This window comes from Leucopleurus acutus (genome assembly GCF_964270905.1).
Source record: "Leucopleurus acutus genome assembly, chromosome: 1".
Taxonomy (NCBI): Eukaryota; Metazoa; Chordata; class Mammalia; order Artiodactyla; family Delphinidae; genus Leucopleurus; species Leucopleurus acutus.
The window spans coordinates 37169785-37185184 of NC_139142.1; the positions used below are offsets into that span (position 1 = coordinate 37169785).

At 37.8% G+C, this 15400-nt stretch overlaps 1 protein-coding gene across 7 annotated transcripts in view; it reads right to left on the minus strand.

Moving 5' to 3' along the window:
• Window positions 1-15400, minus strand: part of SYNE2 (spectrin repeat containing nuclear envelope protein 2) — a 332365-nt gene that overhangs the window by 215174 nt on the left and 101791 nt on the right. For all 7 annotated transcript variants that reach the window (XM_082840730.1, XM_082840728.1, XM_082840729.1 and 4 more), the window contains exons 11-14: window positions 13539-13676; window positions 2796-2960; window positions 1845-1957; window positions 827-989 (exon numbers count right to left, since the gene is read on the minus strand). In XM_082840730.1, coding sequence (XP_082696856.1) covers window positions 827-989; window positions 1845-1957; window positions 2796-2960; window positions 13539-13676 — 579 coding nt within the window. The remainder of the gene's footprint in view (window positions 1-826; window positions 990-1844; window positions 1958-2795; window positions 2961-13538; window positions 13677-15400) is intronic.

Consider the following 15400-nt stretch of genomic DNA (forward strand, 5'->3'; position numbering starts at 1 on the left):
TCATAAATTGTAAATAAACCTTTCTTCATCATGTTTTTCCAATTTTTACACTGCAGTTTACAATCTTGGGTTTTTCTTTTTGGCTCTCATTCCAAAAACAGAGAAACAGGGAATTCCCTGGGAGTCCAGTGGTTAGGACTCAGTGCTTTCACTGCTGTGGCTCCAGGTTCAATCCCTGGTCGAGTAACTAAGATCCTGCAAGCCACGCAGTAAGGTCAAAAAAAAAAAAAAACAAAGAAAGAGTAACAGAAAGAAGGAGAATAAGGCCTAACTGTAGAAATAACACGGCCAGTCTGCTTTAGTGTTAATTTACCAAATAAACACACACATTTAAATCATTTGCAACATTTTTTCCCTATAAATTGCAAGAGCTAAACCCCCTCCCCCAGAAAGCCTCAAGACAAAACACACTGTTTTTCCCACTCTTAAAACTTGAAAGGCTAAGATTAAAATGTTCGAAGAAAAATTTAATTTTTGACTAAAACCATAAATCTGAGTAGGGAAAAATATTAAACAAGATGTCCAGTAAGTGAAAGTAGGAATTTTTTTAAAGGAAATAACATTGAAACTTTCTCTATTATGTAACTTAGCCCGGTTAACTCAATCTCCTCTGTTGTGCTAAATAATGTTTTCTCTTTCTTACTCTTCCCAGTGTCTGTTATTTGCCTACCGGTAATTCTTTTCTCTAGGCAATGTTTAAGCTAATGAAAGCTACCAAGAAAACTCATCTCAAAACCTGAAAAGGTAAGGGAAATTGTGCTAAGGAAAAATGCAAATCCAGCACCATGGAGAACAGTTGTCTGAGACATGAAATAAAGCAGCTTACATGCCAGTCTTCCAGCAATAATTCCACAGATTCTTTGCTCCCGTATTTGATGTTCCAAACAACCAATTTTGATTTCACTTCATCTAGCAAACCAAGAACTGAGCACTTATAGTAATGAAATTCTAGAAGTGGAATGAATTTTTCCCCCGAAATGTTGTTGATTCTGGAAGATAGTGCAGGTTTTAGAATTTAATTTAATATTGTTGGCCAAATGTGAGAAATCCGTTTGGCATTTTCAAAAATATTGGGGCTTTAACTTTTTCTTTTAAACACATGGAACGCAAATGAATCCTCATATTTTTTTTTTAAACAAAGTAAAACAAACATTGTGACTAGATATAAAACAGCTATTTCTAAGATAAAAATATCTAACAGAACATTTTCTGAAGAAACTATTCTCCTATTGAGAAATTCTATAATAAAATGTTAATCTCTAAAATACTTTACTAAACTTGAAAACTTCCATATAACTTAATGCAACTGTAATTTCAACATTTCACTTTAACAGCTTTCATTATTAAGGCTAATACCCTCTTAATATCATTCTAATAAGCTGCTTATGAATAATGAGAAAAGAGAAGATGATGTGGACAACCACAAATTAAACAATCTTCATATCTGTAGTTTTTTTGAGTTTATAAAGTGCTTTCATATACCTCCTCTCATGTCACCTAGTATCCTTGTGAGACATGAACAGAGTGATTACCATTACTCTGTACCTACAAATGAGGAAACGTACAGAAAGACATAGTAACTTGGCCACAACTAAGATAAAGAGCTGTTTCTGACTATACGTCCAGAACTTTTTCCACCACCATATCCTACCAGGCAATAAAAGAGGAAGTATGTTAGCATGATATAATGTTACTATTACATAAAACATGAAGGAACTGTTATCAAGACTTAAAGACCTATTATCAGAAATTATTGAAAAATCTGTATTTTCTGGTCCCTATAGCACCATGTTAGTGCTCAAACACAAAGGTGTCAGCAGTTGTGAAAGGGTAGTGATACAAACCGTCTTTTCATTTCCTCCAATTTGTCAGGTGGTACCAATGGCAAATGTTTTTCATCTCTATTTTCAAATGTCAGGAGAGTATTCAAATGACAGTCAAATTTATCCATCAGACTCTGAAAAGAAATTTAGCATGATATAACCAGATTTATTGCCAAACACTGTAATTGAAGGCTTGTTAATCTCATTTGCTCTGTGCATGCATTGCATCTTTTTTCAAAACAAAAATCATAAAGCCCTTTCATTTTTAACTAAAATGTTGTAAATAAATATTTTCATCATAAATGTATTTTTTTTTTTTTTTTTTTTTTTTGCGGTACGCGGGCCTCTCACTGCTGCGGCCTCTCCCGTTGCGGAGCACAGGCTCCAGACGCGCAGGCTCAGCGGCCATGGCTCACGGGCTTAGCCGCTCCGCGGCATGTGGGATCTTCCCAGACCGGGGCACGAACCCGTGTCCCCTGCATCGGCAGGCGGACTCTCAACCACTGCGCCACCAGGGAAGCCCCATCATAAATGTTTTAAACTGGACCATTTTACAGAGAGGCAGACTGCAGTTTCTCTGGTAACAGCTTTATCAAAATCTTTTGTTTTCAGATGTATTTTCCATAACTTTGTGGGATCAAATGCTATAAATCTCACCTATCAAATTCTTTCATATCATTTCAGTGAGAACCCAATCTTCTATGTTTTAAAACAATCTCCCCTCTCCTTTTCTGCCAGACTTTACAGAGTCCAGACTTTACTGGACTCTTCTTATTGTTTCCACCTTAAACTAGCAGAATGCTCGTCAAATAACTGAAGCTATCTTTGGGGACCCAAAAATCTCCAGGGGAATCACCTAAACCATCCTCAAATACCCACTATACTTCCTTCCCTCCTTTCTAGGAACATCTTCCTCAAGAACAGTTCCTAACAAAGCACATATTTTTCCATGTTTCTTTTTTCTTTTCCAACCTGGAATAAAGTCATTTTCTCTTGCATTAGAGCCATGGCTTCATAATAATCCTGGGAGGCTGGCAAATCTTCATCTATAAGCTCCTCCACCCCCTGGAGCCAAGTTTCTATTTGATAGAGGGGTGAGGGCAAGACATGATTCAACTCTGTCTTCCACACATTAATCTGAAAAAAAAAAGGAAACATGCTCTTCAGTAGACACTTCTATAGTTTATTTCTTCACATACGGCATGCTTAATTCTTTAAAGAATTCTTTTAAAACCACTCTTTAAAAATAGTATATTAATTCTCTGATCCGTTAGACAAGGAAATCTTGATCAATAGGTAAATTTCTTAGTTCTAAGTATCAGTTGGCTAGCTGCTGATCGAGAACATAATTTGTTCAAAAGTAGAAGAGGGCACAAGAATAAAAACAAATATTTTGATAAATCCATAATGAGTCATGAGAGGGAAATTAGAAATAGTTAAACCACCCCTCGGAGCAGGGGTAGACTACTGTACTAAATGACCATCATTTGAAATGTTGTATGCCCTTGTGTTCTCCGACATTACAACTATACTTCACAAGCAGATTTACAGATTACTTTCCTAACGAGCCCTAATCATATATTTACATTAGATATCTCTACCATATCTCCTGAATATCTGTGCTTCACCAAATCCCCCGCCCCCAATCCAGCCAACCTCCTCCTTCCTCAGCCTTCCCACCACTCCTTAAATACATGAGTCACATAAATGCCAGCTACTTACTGCCTGATTACTCTCCCAGGTCTTTGCCCTTGTTGCCCCTTCTACCTGGATTTTCCCCTGCTAAACACCATCAAAACTCACTCACAGAGTCCCATACAGGATAAACCCAAGGAGAAACACACCAAGAAACATAGTAATGAAAATGGCAAAAATTAAAGACGAAGAAAAATTATTGAAAGCAGCAAGGGAAAAACAACAAATAACATACAAGAGAACTCCCATAAGGTTAACAGCTGATTTCTCAGGAGAAACTCTACAAGCCAGAAGGGAGTGGTATGATATACTTAAAGTGATGAAAGGGAAAAACCTACAACCAATATTACTCTACCCGGCAAGGATTCAGATTCCATGGAGAAATCAAAAGCTTCACAGACAAGTAACAGCTAAGAGAATTCAGCACCACCAAACCAGCTCTACAAGAAATGCTAAAGGAACTTCTCTAAGTGGGAGACACAAGAGAAGAAGAGGACCTACAAAAACCAAGCCAAAATAATTTAAAAAAACGTAATAGGAACATACATATCGATAACTACCTTAAACGTGAATGGATTAAATGCTCCAACCAAAAGACACAGGCTTGCTGAATGGATACAAAAAAAAGACCCATATATATGCTGTGTACAAGAGACCCACTTAAGACCTAGGGACACATACAGACTGAAAGTGAGGGGATGGAAAAAGGTATTCCATGAAAATGGAAATGAAAAGAAAGCTGGAATAGCAATACTCATATCAGATAAAACAGACTTTAAAATAAAGAATGTCACAAAAGACAAGGAAGAACACTATATAATGATCAAGGGATCAATCCAAGAAGAAGATATAACAATTATAAATATATACGCACCCAACATAGGAGCACCTCAATACATAAGGCAACTGCTAACAGCTCTAAAAGAGGAAATCAACAGTAACACAATAATAGTGGGGGACTTTAACACCTCACTTACACCAATGGACAGATCACCCAAAATGAAAATAAATAAGGAAACAGAAGCTTTAAATGACACAATAGACCAGATAGATTTAATTGATATTTACAGGGCATTCCATCCAGAAACAGCAGATTACACTTTCTTCTAAAGTGCGCACGGAACATTCTCCAGGATAGATCACATCTTGCGTCACATATCAAGCCTCAGTAAATTTAAGAAAATTGAAATCATATCAAGCACATTTTCTGACCACAATGCTATGAGATTAGAAATCAATTACAGGGAAAAAAATGTAAAAAACACAAACACATGGAGGCTAAACAATACGTTACTAAATAACCAAGAGATCACTGAAGAAATCAAAGAGGAAATCAAAAAATACCTAGAGACAAATGACAACAAAAACAGGATGATCCAGGGCTTCCCGGGTGGTGCAGTGGTTGAGAGTCCACCTGCTGACGCAGGGGACACGGGTTCGTGCCCCAGTCCGGGAAGATCCCACATGTCACAGAGTGGCTGGGCCATTGAGCCATGGCCGCTGAGCCTGTGCGGCCATGTGCTCCGCAACGGAAGAGGCCACAACAGTGAGAGGCCCGCATACCGCAAAAAAAAAAAAACAGGACAATCCAAAACCTATGGGATGCAGCAAAAGCATTTCTAAGAGGGAAGTTTATAGCGATACAAACCTACTTCAAGAAACAAGAAAAATCTCAAATACACAATCTAACCTTACACCTAAAGGAACTACAGAAGGAAGAACAAACAAAACCCAAAGTTAGCAGAAGGAAAGAAATCATAAAATCAGAGCAAAAATAAATGAAATAGAAAGAAAGAAAACAATAGCAAAGATCAATAAAACTAAAAGCTGGTTCTTTGAGAAGATAAACAAAATTGATAAACCATTAGCCAGACTCATCAAGAAAAAGAGGGAGAGGACTCAAATCAGTAAAATTAGAAATGAAAAAGAAGTTACAACAGACACCAGAGAAATACAAAGCATCCTAAGAGACTACTGCAAGCAACTCTATGCCAATAAAATGGACAACCTGGAAGAAATGGACAAATTCTCAGAAACATATAACCTTCCAAGACCAAACCAGGAAGAAATAGAAAATATGAACACACCAATCATAAGTAGTGAAATTGAAACTGTGATTAAAAGTCTCCCAACAAATAAAAGTCCAGGACCAGATGGATTCACAGGTGAATTCTATCAAACATTTAAAGAGTTAACACCCATCCTTCTCAAACTCTTCCAAAAAATTGCAAAGGAAGAAACACTCCCAAACTCATTCTATGAGGCCACCAGCACCCTGATACCAAAACCAGACAAAGACACTACAAAAAAAGAAAATTACAGACCAATATCACTGATGACTATAGATGCAAAAATCCTCAACAAAATACTAGCAAACAGAATCCAGCAACACTTTAAAAGGATCATACACCATGATCCAGTGGGATTTATCCCAGGGATGCAAGGATTCTTCAATATATGCAAATCAATCAATGTGACAAACCATATTAACAAATTGAAGAATAAAAACCATATGATCATCTCAATAGATGCAGAGAAAGCTTTTTTTTTTTTTTTTTTTTGCAGTACGCGGGCCTCTCACTGTTGTGGCCTCTCCCATTGCGGAGCACAGCCTCCAGATGCGCAGGCTCAGTGGCCATGGCTCACGGACCTAGCCGCTCCGCGGCATGTGGGACCTTCCCGGACCGGGGCACAAACCCACGTCCCCTGAATCGGCAGGCGGACTCTCAACCACTGCGCGACCAGGGAAGCCCCAGAAAAAGCTTTTGACAAAATTCAACACCCATTTATGATAAAAACGCTCCAGAAAGTGGGCATAGAGGGAACCTACCTCAACATAATAAAGGCCATATACGACAAACCCACAGCAAACATCATCCTCAATGGTGAAAAACTGAAAGCATTTCCTCTAAGATCAGGAACAAGACAAGGATGTCCACTCTCACCACTATTATTCAACATAGTTTTGGAAGTCCTAGCCACAGCAATCAGAGAAGAAAAAGAAATAAAAGGAATACAAATTGGAAAAGAAGAAGTAAAACTGTCAGTGTTTCAGATGACATGATACTATACATAGAGAATCCTAAAGATGCCACCAGAAAACTACTAGAGCTAATCAATGAATTTGGTAAAGTAGCAGGATACAAAATTAATGCACAGAAATCTCTTGCATTCCTATATACTAATGATGAAAAATCTGAAAGAGAAATTAAGGAAACACTCCCATTTACCACTGCAACAAAAATAAAATACCTGCAACAGAATAAAATACCTAACAATAAACCTACCTAGGGAGACAAAAGACCTGTATGTAGAAAACTATAAGGCACTGATGAAAGAAATTAAAGATGATACAAACAGATGGAGAGATATACCATGTTCTTGGAAGAATCAATAATGTGAAAATGACTATACTACCCAAAGCAATCTACAGATTCAATGAAATCCCTATCAAATTACCAATGGCATTTTTTACAGAACTAGAACAAAAAATCTTAAAATTTGTATGGAGACACAAAAGACCCCAAATAACCAAAGCAGTCTTGAGGGAAAAAAGCAGAGCTGGAGTAATCAGACTCCCTGACTTCAGACTATACTACAAAGCTACAGTAATCAAGACAATATGGTACTGGCACAAAAACAGAATTATAGATCAATGGAACAAGATAGAAAGCCCAGAGATAAACCCACGCACCTACGGTCAACTAATAATCTATGACACAGTAGGCAAGGATATATAATGGAGAAAAGACAGTCTCTTCAATAAGTGGTACCGGGAAAACTAGACAGCTACACGTAAAAGAATGAAATTAGAACACTCCCTAACACCATACACAAAAATAAACTCAAAATGGATTAGAGACCTAAATGTAAGACTGGACACTATAAAATTCTTAGAGGAAAACATAGGAAGAACACTCTTTGACATAAATCACAGCAAGATCTTCTTTGATCCACCTCCTAGAGTAATGGAAATAAAAACAAAAATAAACAAATGGGACCTAATGAAACTTCAAAGCTTTTGCACAGCAAAGGAAACCATAAACAAAACCAAAAGACAACCCTCAGAATGCGAGAAAATATTTGCAAACGAATCAAGAACAAAGGATTAATCTCCAAAATATATAAACAGCTCATGCAGCTCAATATTAAAAAAACAAACAACCCAATCCAAAAATGGGCAGAAGACCTAAATAGACATTTCTCCAAAGAAGACATACAGATGGCCAAGAAGCGCATGCAAAGCTGCTCAACATCACTAATTACTAGAGAAATGCAAATCAAATGTACAATGAGGTATCACCTCACACCAGTTAGAATGGGCATCATCAGAAAATCTACAAACAACACATGCTGGAGAGGATGTGGAGAAAAGGGAACCCTCTTGCATTGTTGGTGGGAATGTAAATTGATAGAGCCACTATGGAGAACAGTATGGAGGTTCCTTAAAAAACTAAAAATAGAATCACCATATGACCCAGCAATCCCATTACTGGGCATATACCCGGAGAAAACCATAATTTAAAAAGACACATGCACCCCAATGTTCACTGCAGCACTATTTACAATAGCCAGGTCATGGAAGCAACCTAAATGCCCATCGACAGATGAATGGATAAAGAAGATGTGGCACATATATACAAAGGAATATTACTCAACCATAAAAAGGAATGAAATTGGGTCATTTGTAGAGACGTGGATGGACCTAGAGATTGTCACACAGAGTGAAGTAAGTCAGAAAGTGAAAAACAAATATCATGTATTAGCACATATATGTGGAACCTAGAAAAATGGTACAGACGAACCGGTGTGCAGGGCAGAAATTGAGACACAGATGTAGAGAACAAACGTATGGACACCAAGGGGGGAACGCAGCAGGGGGTGGGGGGGTTGGCGTGATGAATTAGGAGATTGGGATTGACATGTATACACTGATGTGTATACAATGGATGACTAATAAGAACCTGCTGTATAAAAAAATTAATTCAAGATAAAAAAAACACACTCATTCATTCACTCATTGAGCAAATGTTTATGAATTGTGCTAAGAGCTGGGTATAAAGACACAGAAGTTTCTGGAGTAGAGGAAGGACATGTGGTGGGGGGGGTGGTCACACACCACAGAGGGCTGTGCAGCAGTTAGATGCCAATTAGATGTACACGGGGGGCAACATGGAGGCACCTTATTTAAATATATGTGTTCAAAACTGAAAGTAAGGAGCAGAATAAAATACAATATCAATTCACACAACCTAAAAATACACGGACACATAAATAAAATACTGCATTTTGCAAGGACACATAAAACAAAAAGATACACATTAAGCACAGCACAATGGCAGCCTAAGGAGAAAGAGGGATGGAAGGAGGGTATGGGGATAAAAGGAAGTAAACATAAAATTTAATAAAGGAATAAAAATAGGAGTATGGCCTTGCCCAGATCCATGTGTCATGAAGGCAAGAGTAAGTTTAACACAACCCTCCACATCTAAGGGCCAACCAGATAAATAATAGTCACAGCTCCTGCCTGAACCACCTAGTGGGGAAAGCAGACAAGGACATGGTTACAGTAAAGTGTGGTCAGCAATATAAGAGAGCCAGGGCTTCCCTGGTGGCGCAGTGGTTGGGAGTCTGCCGGCCAATGCAGGGGACACGGGTTCGTGCCCCGGTCCGGGAAGATCCCACATGCCGCGGAGCGGCTGGGCCCGTGAGCCATGGCCGCTGAGCCTGCGCGTCCGGAGCCTGTGCTCCGCAACGGGAGAGGCCGCAACAGTGGGAGGCCCGTGTGCCGCAAAAAAAAAAATAAATAAGAGAGCCAGTGGGGATGACTCCACACCGATGATGAAAGTACGAGTTTTAAGTCTGTATTCTCTCTTACCATTATAGTTCTACTAGAGGAGTTGTCACTATTCTTAGAGTTAAATCACTTTTAGAGGAAAGAATAGGCAAAATTAGGTTATTTTTTAAGAATAGGTTTCTTTGATTCATTATTAATTCCTTGAAAAACATTCATTGGGTGCCCACTATATGCAGAGCAAAGTATCAAAAAAAACCCCATTAAACCAACAACCCAAGTACAAAGATGTTAAATGAGGACAAAGCTAGCCTAGCCTCCTTTAAGGCAGTCAAATGGAACTATTTATAAACCAGAAACATTAAGTATTACAGTTTTTGCATTTTGTTTTGCTTTTTTTAGCATTATTGAGGTATAACTGACAAATAAAATTGTAAGATATTTAAAGTGTACATCATGGTGATTTGATATACATTTACATCATAAAAGGAGTCTCACCATCTAGTTAATTAACAATTCCATCATTTCACATATTTATCTTTTTTTGGGGGGGGCAAGTACATTTAAGTTTTACTCTCTAGAAAATTTCAATGATATAATACAGTGTTATCACAATAGTCACCATGTTTTACATTATATCCTCAGATCTTATTCATCTTATAGCTGAAAGTTTGTTCCCGTTAACCAACTTCCCCCTATTTTCCACACCCTCAGTCCCAGACAACCACTTTTCTACTCTGTTTCTGTGAGTTTAACTTTGTTTTAAGATTCCACAAATAAGTGACACCATGTAGTATTTTGTTTTGCTTTAATTGCCTTGCAAGTTTATTTTCTCAAAAGGCGTAAGACAAAAGACAGCTCTACAATCCTAAATCATTAACTACATACCATTAAGCCTCCAGTCGGAAAAGAATGAAAAAATGTTTTATTATGAATTTTAATATGAACAAGTTAGCATGTGCTTTTATTATATATATCTGAATTATCTGTGAGTTTCCCGAAAAATAAACAAGCAAAAAACCCAGAAAACAGGCAAACGACTGAGCAAAAGAAAAGCTAAGAACGATATCTCTAACTCAGCTGTTATTCTTTTCACAACTGAAAGCTGTATATGTTTTGCATGAAACCAAATGTGGGCTTTCCTACTCTATGCAGCAGTAGGAAGAGGAAAGATAGAAGGCGGTGCTTACCTTTCATTCCTCTCTTTCCACTCTTAACATAGAAAACTAGTTCTACACTTTCTTTCTCAGTGTTGGAAATTACCTTTGAATTTGGATGAAAATTTATATAAGATCTTGTCAGGTCAAAATAACGTAATGCGGCTATTTCCAATTGCAGGCTTAAAATGAAATCATTTATTAAGATGCTTTGAGATATCTGAGTCCTCAACCAATTGAACCAGAATCTGTCTGGATGGTATTGACTGTTATACACCTGATGACTTTAAAATTAATAAGTTTCATTTTGCAACACCAAGAAAACGAGCAGCACTCTACCTACGGAACGGATTTTCAAACTACTATCAATTTGTAGCACTTAATCTTGCAAAATAGTTCTTTTAATGGTTTTTCTCATTATTTTGGGTGATTTTTCCAAACCACAGGCAGCAAAATTAGACCGCGTCTTTTTGGCCTGGAACAGCCTGAACTATACAGACAATATTTTCTTCCTCTCTTTCTGTTTTGTTGAGGATTCATAACAGAGAGTTCCTGCCCTTCACAGGGATCAGTTTCGTCAAACTGTGGTCAGAACAGGAGCTGAAATTGCAATGAGCACTGCCACTTGATGGGAAAATTTCTAAAGCGGCACTAGTTCTTCAAAAGTAGGGACCGAAAGCGTGGCTCTTTTAAGCCACTGTGCTAGTGTTTAACACACTATACAAATAGTATGATAAATATATTCTGAAAACAGGGTGTCGCTCTTGATGGCCAAGAAGCTTGAGCAAGAATTGGCAAACTTTTCCAGGATCAAAGAGTATTTTTTGTTTTGTTTTTGCGGTACGCGGGCCTCTCACTGTTGTGGCCTCTTCTGTTGTGGAGCACAGGCTCGGGATGCGCAGGCTCAGAGGCCATGGCTCACGGGCCCAGCCGCTCCGTGGCATGTGGGATCTTCCCGGACCGGGGCATGAACCCATGTCCCCTGCATCGGCAGGCGGACTCTCAACCACTGCACCACCAGGGAAGCCCCAAAGAGTATTTTTGACTTACAAACTATACAATCTCTGTTGTAACTCTGTAAATTCACTAAAAGTCATTTAATTAGCCATTTAAAATGAGCAAATTCTATGATATGTAAATTATACTTCAACAAAGATATTCAAAAAGAATGAAAGCAAAATAAAGACATTTAGGCATCAAAGAAAACTAAGAGAATTTGTCATCCACAGATCTGCATTATAAGATAAGTTAAAGGACGTTTTTCAAGCTGAATGGAAATGAGTTCAGATGGAAACTCAAATCTCTAGGGAGGAACGAAGAACAATGGTAATGATAAATAGCTATATAGATATGAAAGACTAATTTTTCTCCTTAATTTCTTTAAAATACATGACTGTTTTGAACAAAAATGTATAACATGGTCTTGGGGACTTTAAAACATATGTTTGTGTCATATATATATTTATATATAAAGCAACTAAGCATAAAAAATGAGAGATTTGATTGCAAGACTTCCACATATTATAAGAAGTTGTACAATAACTTAGAAGTTGTAGAACTTTAAGTAGACTATAAAAATTTTATAATGTGGGCTTCCCTGGTGGCGCAGTGGTTGAGAGTCCGCCTGCCGATGCAGGGAACGCGGGTTCGTGCCCCGGTCCGGGAAGATCCCACATGCCACGGAGCGTCTGGGCCCGTGAGCCATGGCCGCTGAGCCTGTGCTTCCGGAGCCTGTGCTCCGCAACGGGAGAGGCCGCAACAGTGAGAGGCCCGTGTGCCGCAAACAAATAAACAAAACAAAACAAAAAAAATTTATAATGTACATTGTAATCACAGTAAAAATTTGAAAGAGGTAGAGCCAAATAGCCAATAGATAAATTAAAATGGAATTCTAAAAATATTAACATAATCTAAAACAAGGCAGGAAAAGAAAGAATAGAGATACAAAAAACAGAGGGAATAAACAGAAAAAAAGCATAAGATGGTAAATCCACATCGAACCATAACAATAATTACATTTAATATTAACTGTCTAAACCCTCGAGTGAAAAGGCAAAGATCGTCAGAGTGGATAATAAAGCAAGATCCAACCATATGCTATCTACAAGAGACGCACTTTAAATATAAAGACTCAAATAGGTTGAAAGTAAATGAAGGAAAAAGATGTGCCACACAGCCAGCACAGGAAGAATGCAATTATCATACTGATAAAAGATCAAGTAGACATGAAGAAAAACAGTCTTCCCAGAGATAAACAGGAACATTTCATAATGGTAAAAGTGTTGATTCATGAAGACATAACAATCATAAATGTACACACCTAATAACAAAGTCTTAAAATACATGATACAAAATTTGACTAAATTAAAGGAAGGATTCCACAGATTTTAATAGGTCTCTCTCAGAAATTGATAGAATACCTAGACAAAATGTCAGTCAAGACAGAGATAATCTGAATGCTACCAACCACCTTGTCTTAATTGATATTTATAGAATACTATATCCAATAACTACAGAATACATGTTCCTTTCAAGTGCAAATAGTATATATATACATATATATATACATATATACACACACACACACACACACACACACACACACACACACATTATCCTGGGCCATAACACAAGACTCAATAAATTTAAAACGACTGAAATCATACAGATATATTCAGACACACATACACACATTCATCATTACACATTCTCTCTGGGTTTGTCCCTACCCACTTCAAGCATCTATTGATAGTGATATATGACACTGGTCCAAAGCAGAGAGGAGGTTGCATGTCAATCAGAATATGGATAATCTACTATGGCAAACCAAGAATTGATGGCAAATATAAAAACTTTGGATAAGCCTGCAATTTCTCTAAACAGAATGTTATAAATTCCTACTTCAATATCAACCACTACCCAAATGAGATCATGGAGAAAATATAACGCTCTCCCAACTTTCTGATGAAGCATCTGCTCTTTTACAGAATTTCTCATGAAAGTCTAAAGTTCTCATCCAACAAACAAAGCTGCCCCGTGAAAATGTTCTAATCAACACAACGCAGTAACCTGGTAGTTGAGACCATCCCAGGCTTCTCTCAACTGTAACTGATCTTCACTCAGCTCATCTAGATTCCTTGTTATCGACAGGACATCCAGAAAGGGTTTTTTTTCTTCATTGAATGACTCCAAAAAGGACAGCAGGCTCTACAATTAGAAGGGTATTTTAAAGACTGAAATGTTTAAACCAGTTTATAAAATGTAATTTGCTATTTGCAGGTCAATAGTTGTAGGTTATATTTAAACTTTTACTTAGATAAAGGTAAAATTCCCTGAATTCAGGATCCTGTCACCAATCCAGTTTCTTTCTTCAGTGCACCCTCGTGATCTGGGTGCCCTCATAGTGACATAGGTCACAGCTTGCGTCTCATGTCACTATGGTTGAATTTCTACTGGAATAGGGCAGCAAGGCCACCCAGCTCTAGAGGACAAATCATAATGCTCCATGGAAAATGTGAGTTTGTCCTCCCCAAATATGTGTTCACAGCAAAATAAGAATGAGTAGAAGTGAGAATTATATAACAGCAGTCATCATGTATAAATGGTTTTTGAAGTTTCCATGATTAACTAAGCTTGAGCCATTCTTCCCAAGTCATTTTATACAAACTTTAGAATATACTTTGTCTTTGCCCTCAAAAATTTAATAAATAAAGCTTTTCTTGGTTTATATTTGTGTGAAATATTGGTGTTTGAGTCATCAATTCCACAACTGTTATTTAAGATTACCAATAATTATTGGCCGCATTTCTAATTAAATTTTGTGAACAAACTAAGGGATAAGTAATTTGATTCTTTCTGAGAGTTAAAATAACTTCATAAAGCCTTTCATTTAAGAAACCTGAATCTGTGGTACATTAGTAAATGAAAGACAAGTGAGAGCAAGGCACTTCCTGTGGACGCTGAGCACCTTGTCAATGAAAAAAATTTCAGGCCAGTGCTAAGAGGCAAAAAGCATAAGAAGCCTATGCAGTTCAGAAAAAAGGAAGATGAGAATGTCTTCCTTCCCTGATGGCTCCAAACCGAAAAGAATGGTGTGGTGACCAAGTCACACAATCCGCCGAATGTTAGTGTAGGAAACACTGGATTCATCCGACGCCCTCTCTTAACCGATGTGGGGGATGAAGGTCTAGAAGGGCTAAGTGCTGTGTAGGCCCAGGAGTGTATCTCCTCCTTATTCAGGGTGGAGACCAGGTGAGGAGCACAGTGTTGCACAGACTGGGTTCTAAGAAAGAAGACTGTGGAGCCCTCACTTTGGCTCCTGATAGTATCTTTCAAAATGGTGTGGGGAATAACAGCTTACCCTGGAGAAGCATCAGGACTAAAGAGAGCTAGGGCTTTGAATCTAGACTTCATTCCAATCCCACCTCTACCTTTCAGTAGCTATATAACTTTAGATAAATCACTTAGTCCCTCTAAGTCTTGTTTGTCTTCATCTGTAAAACTAGAATAACCATGCCGTACTCAGCAAGATGTTGTAACCTGGAAAACGCTTGTCAGCAGGTGCCTGATATACAGCAAATGTCCAATACATGGTGACAGTAAGTTGTCATTACTCCCAAAGGACAGGGTTGACGCCCTGAACTATAATTCTGGGATGGCTCCATTTCTGATTTCCTAATCTTTTTCCCTTCCATATTCATTCTGAAAAGCATGTTCTGCTCTAGACCTGGGATTGGAAAACATGTACTATAAGATATGTAAGATAGCAAACATCTTGGGCTTTGTGGGCCATATGGTCTCTGCTGTAACTATTCAACAATGTGGTGGGAATGCAGCCACAAACAATACTTTAATGGGCATGGCTCACATATAATATATATTATAATATATAATACATAAGATAATGTATCCAATAACAATGTATTTACAAA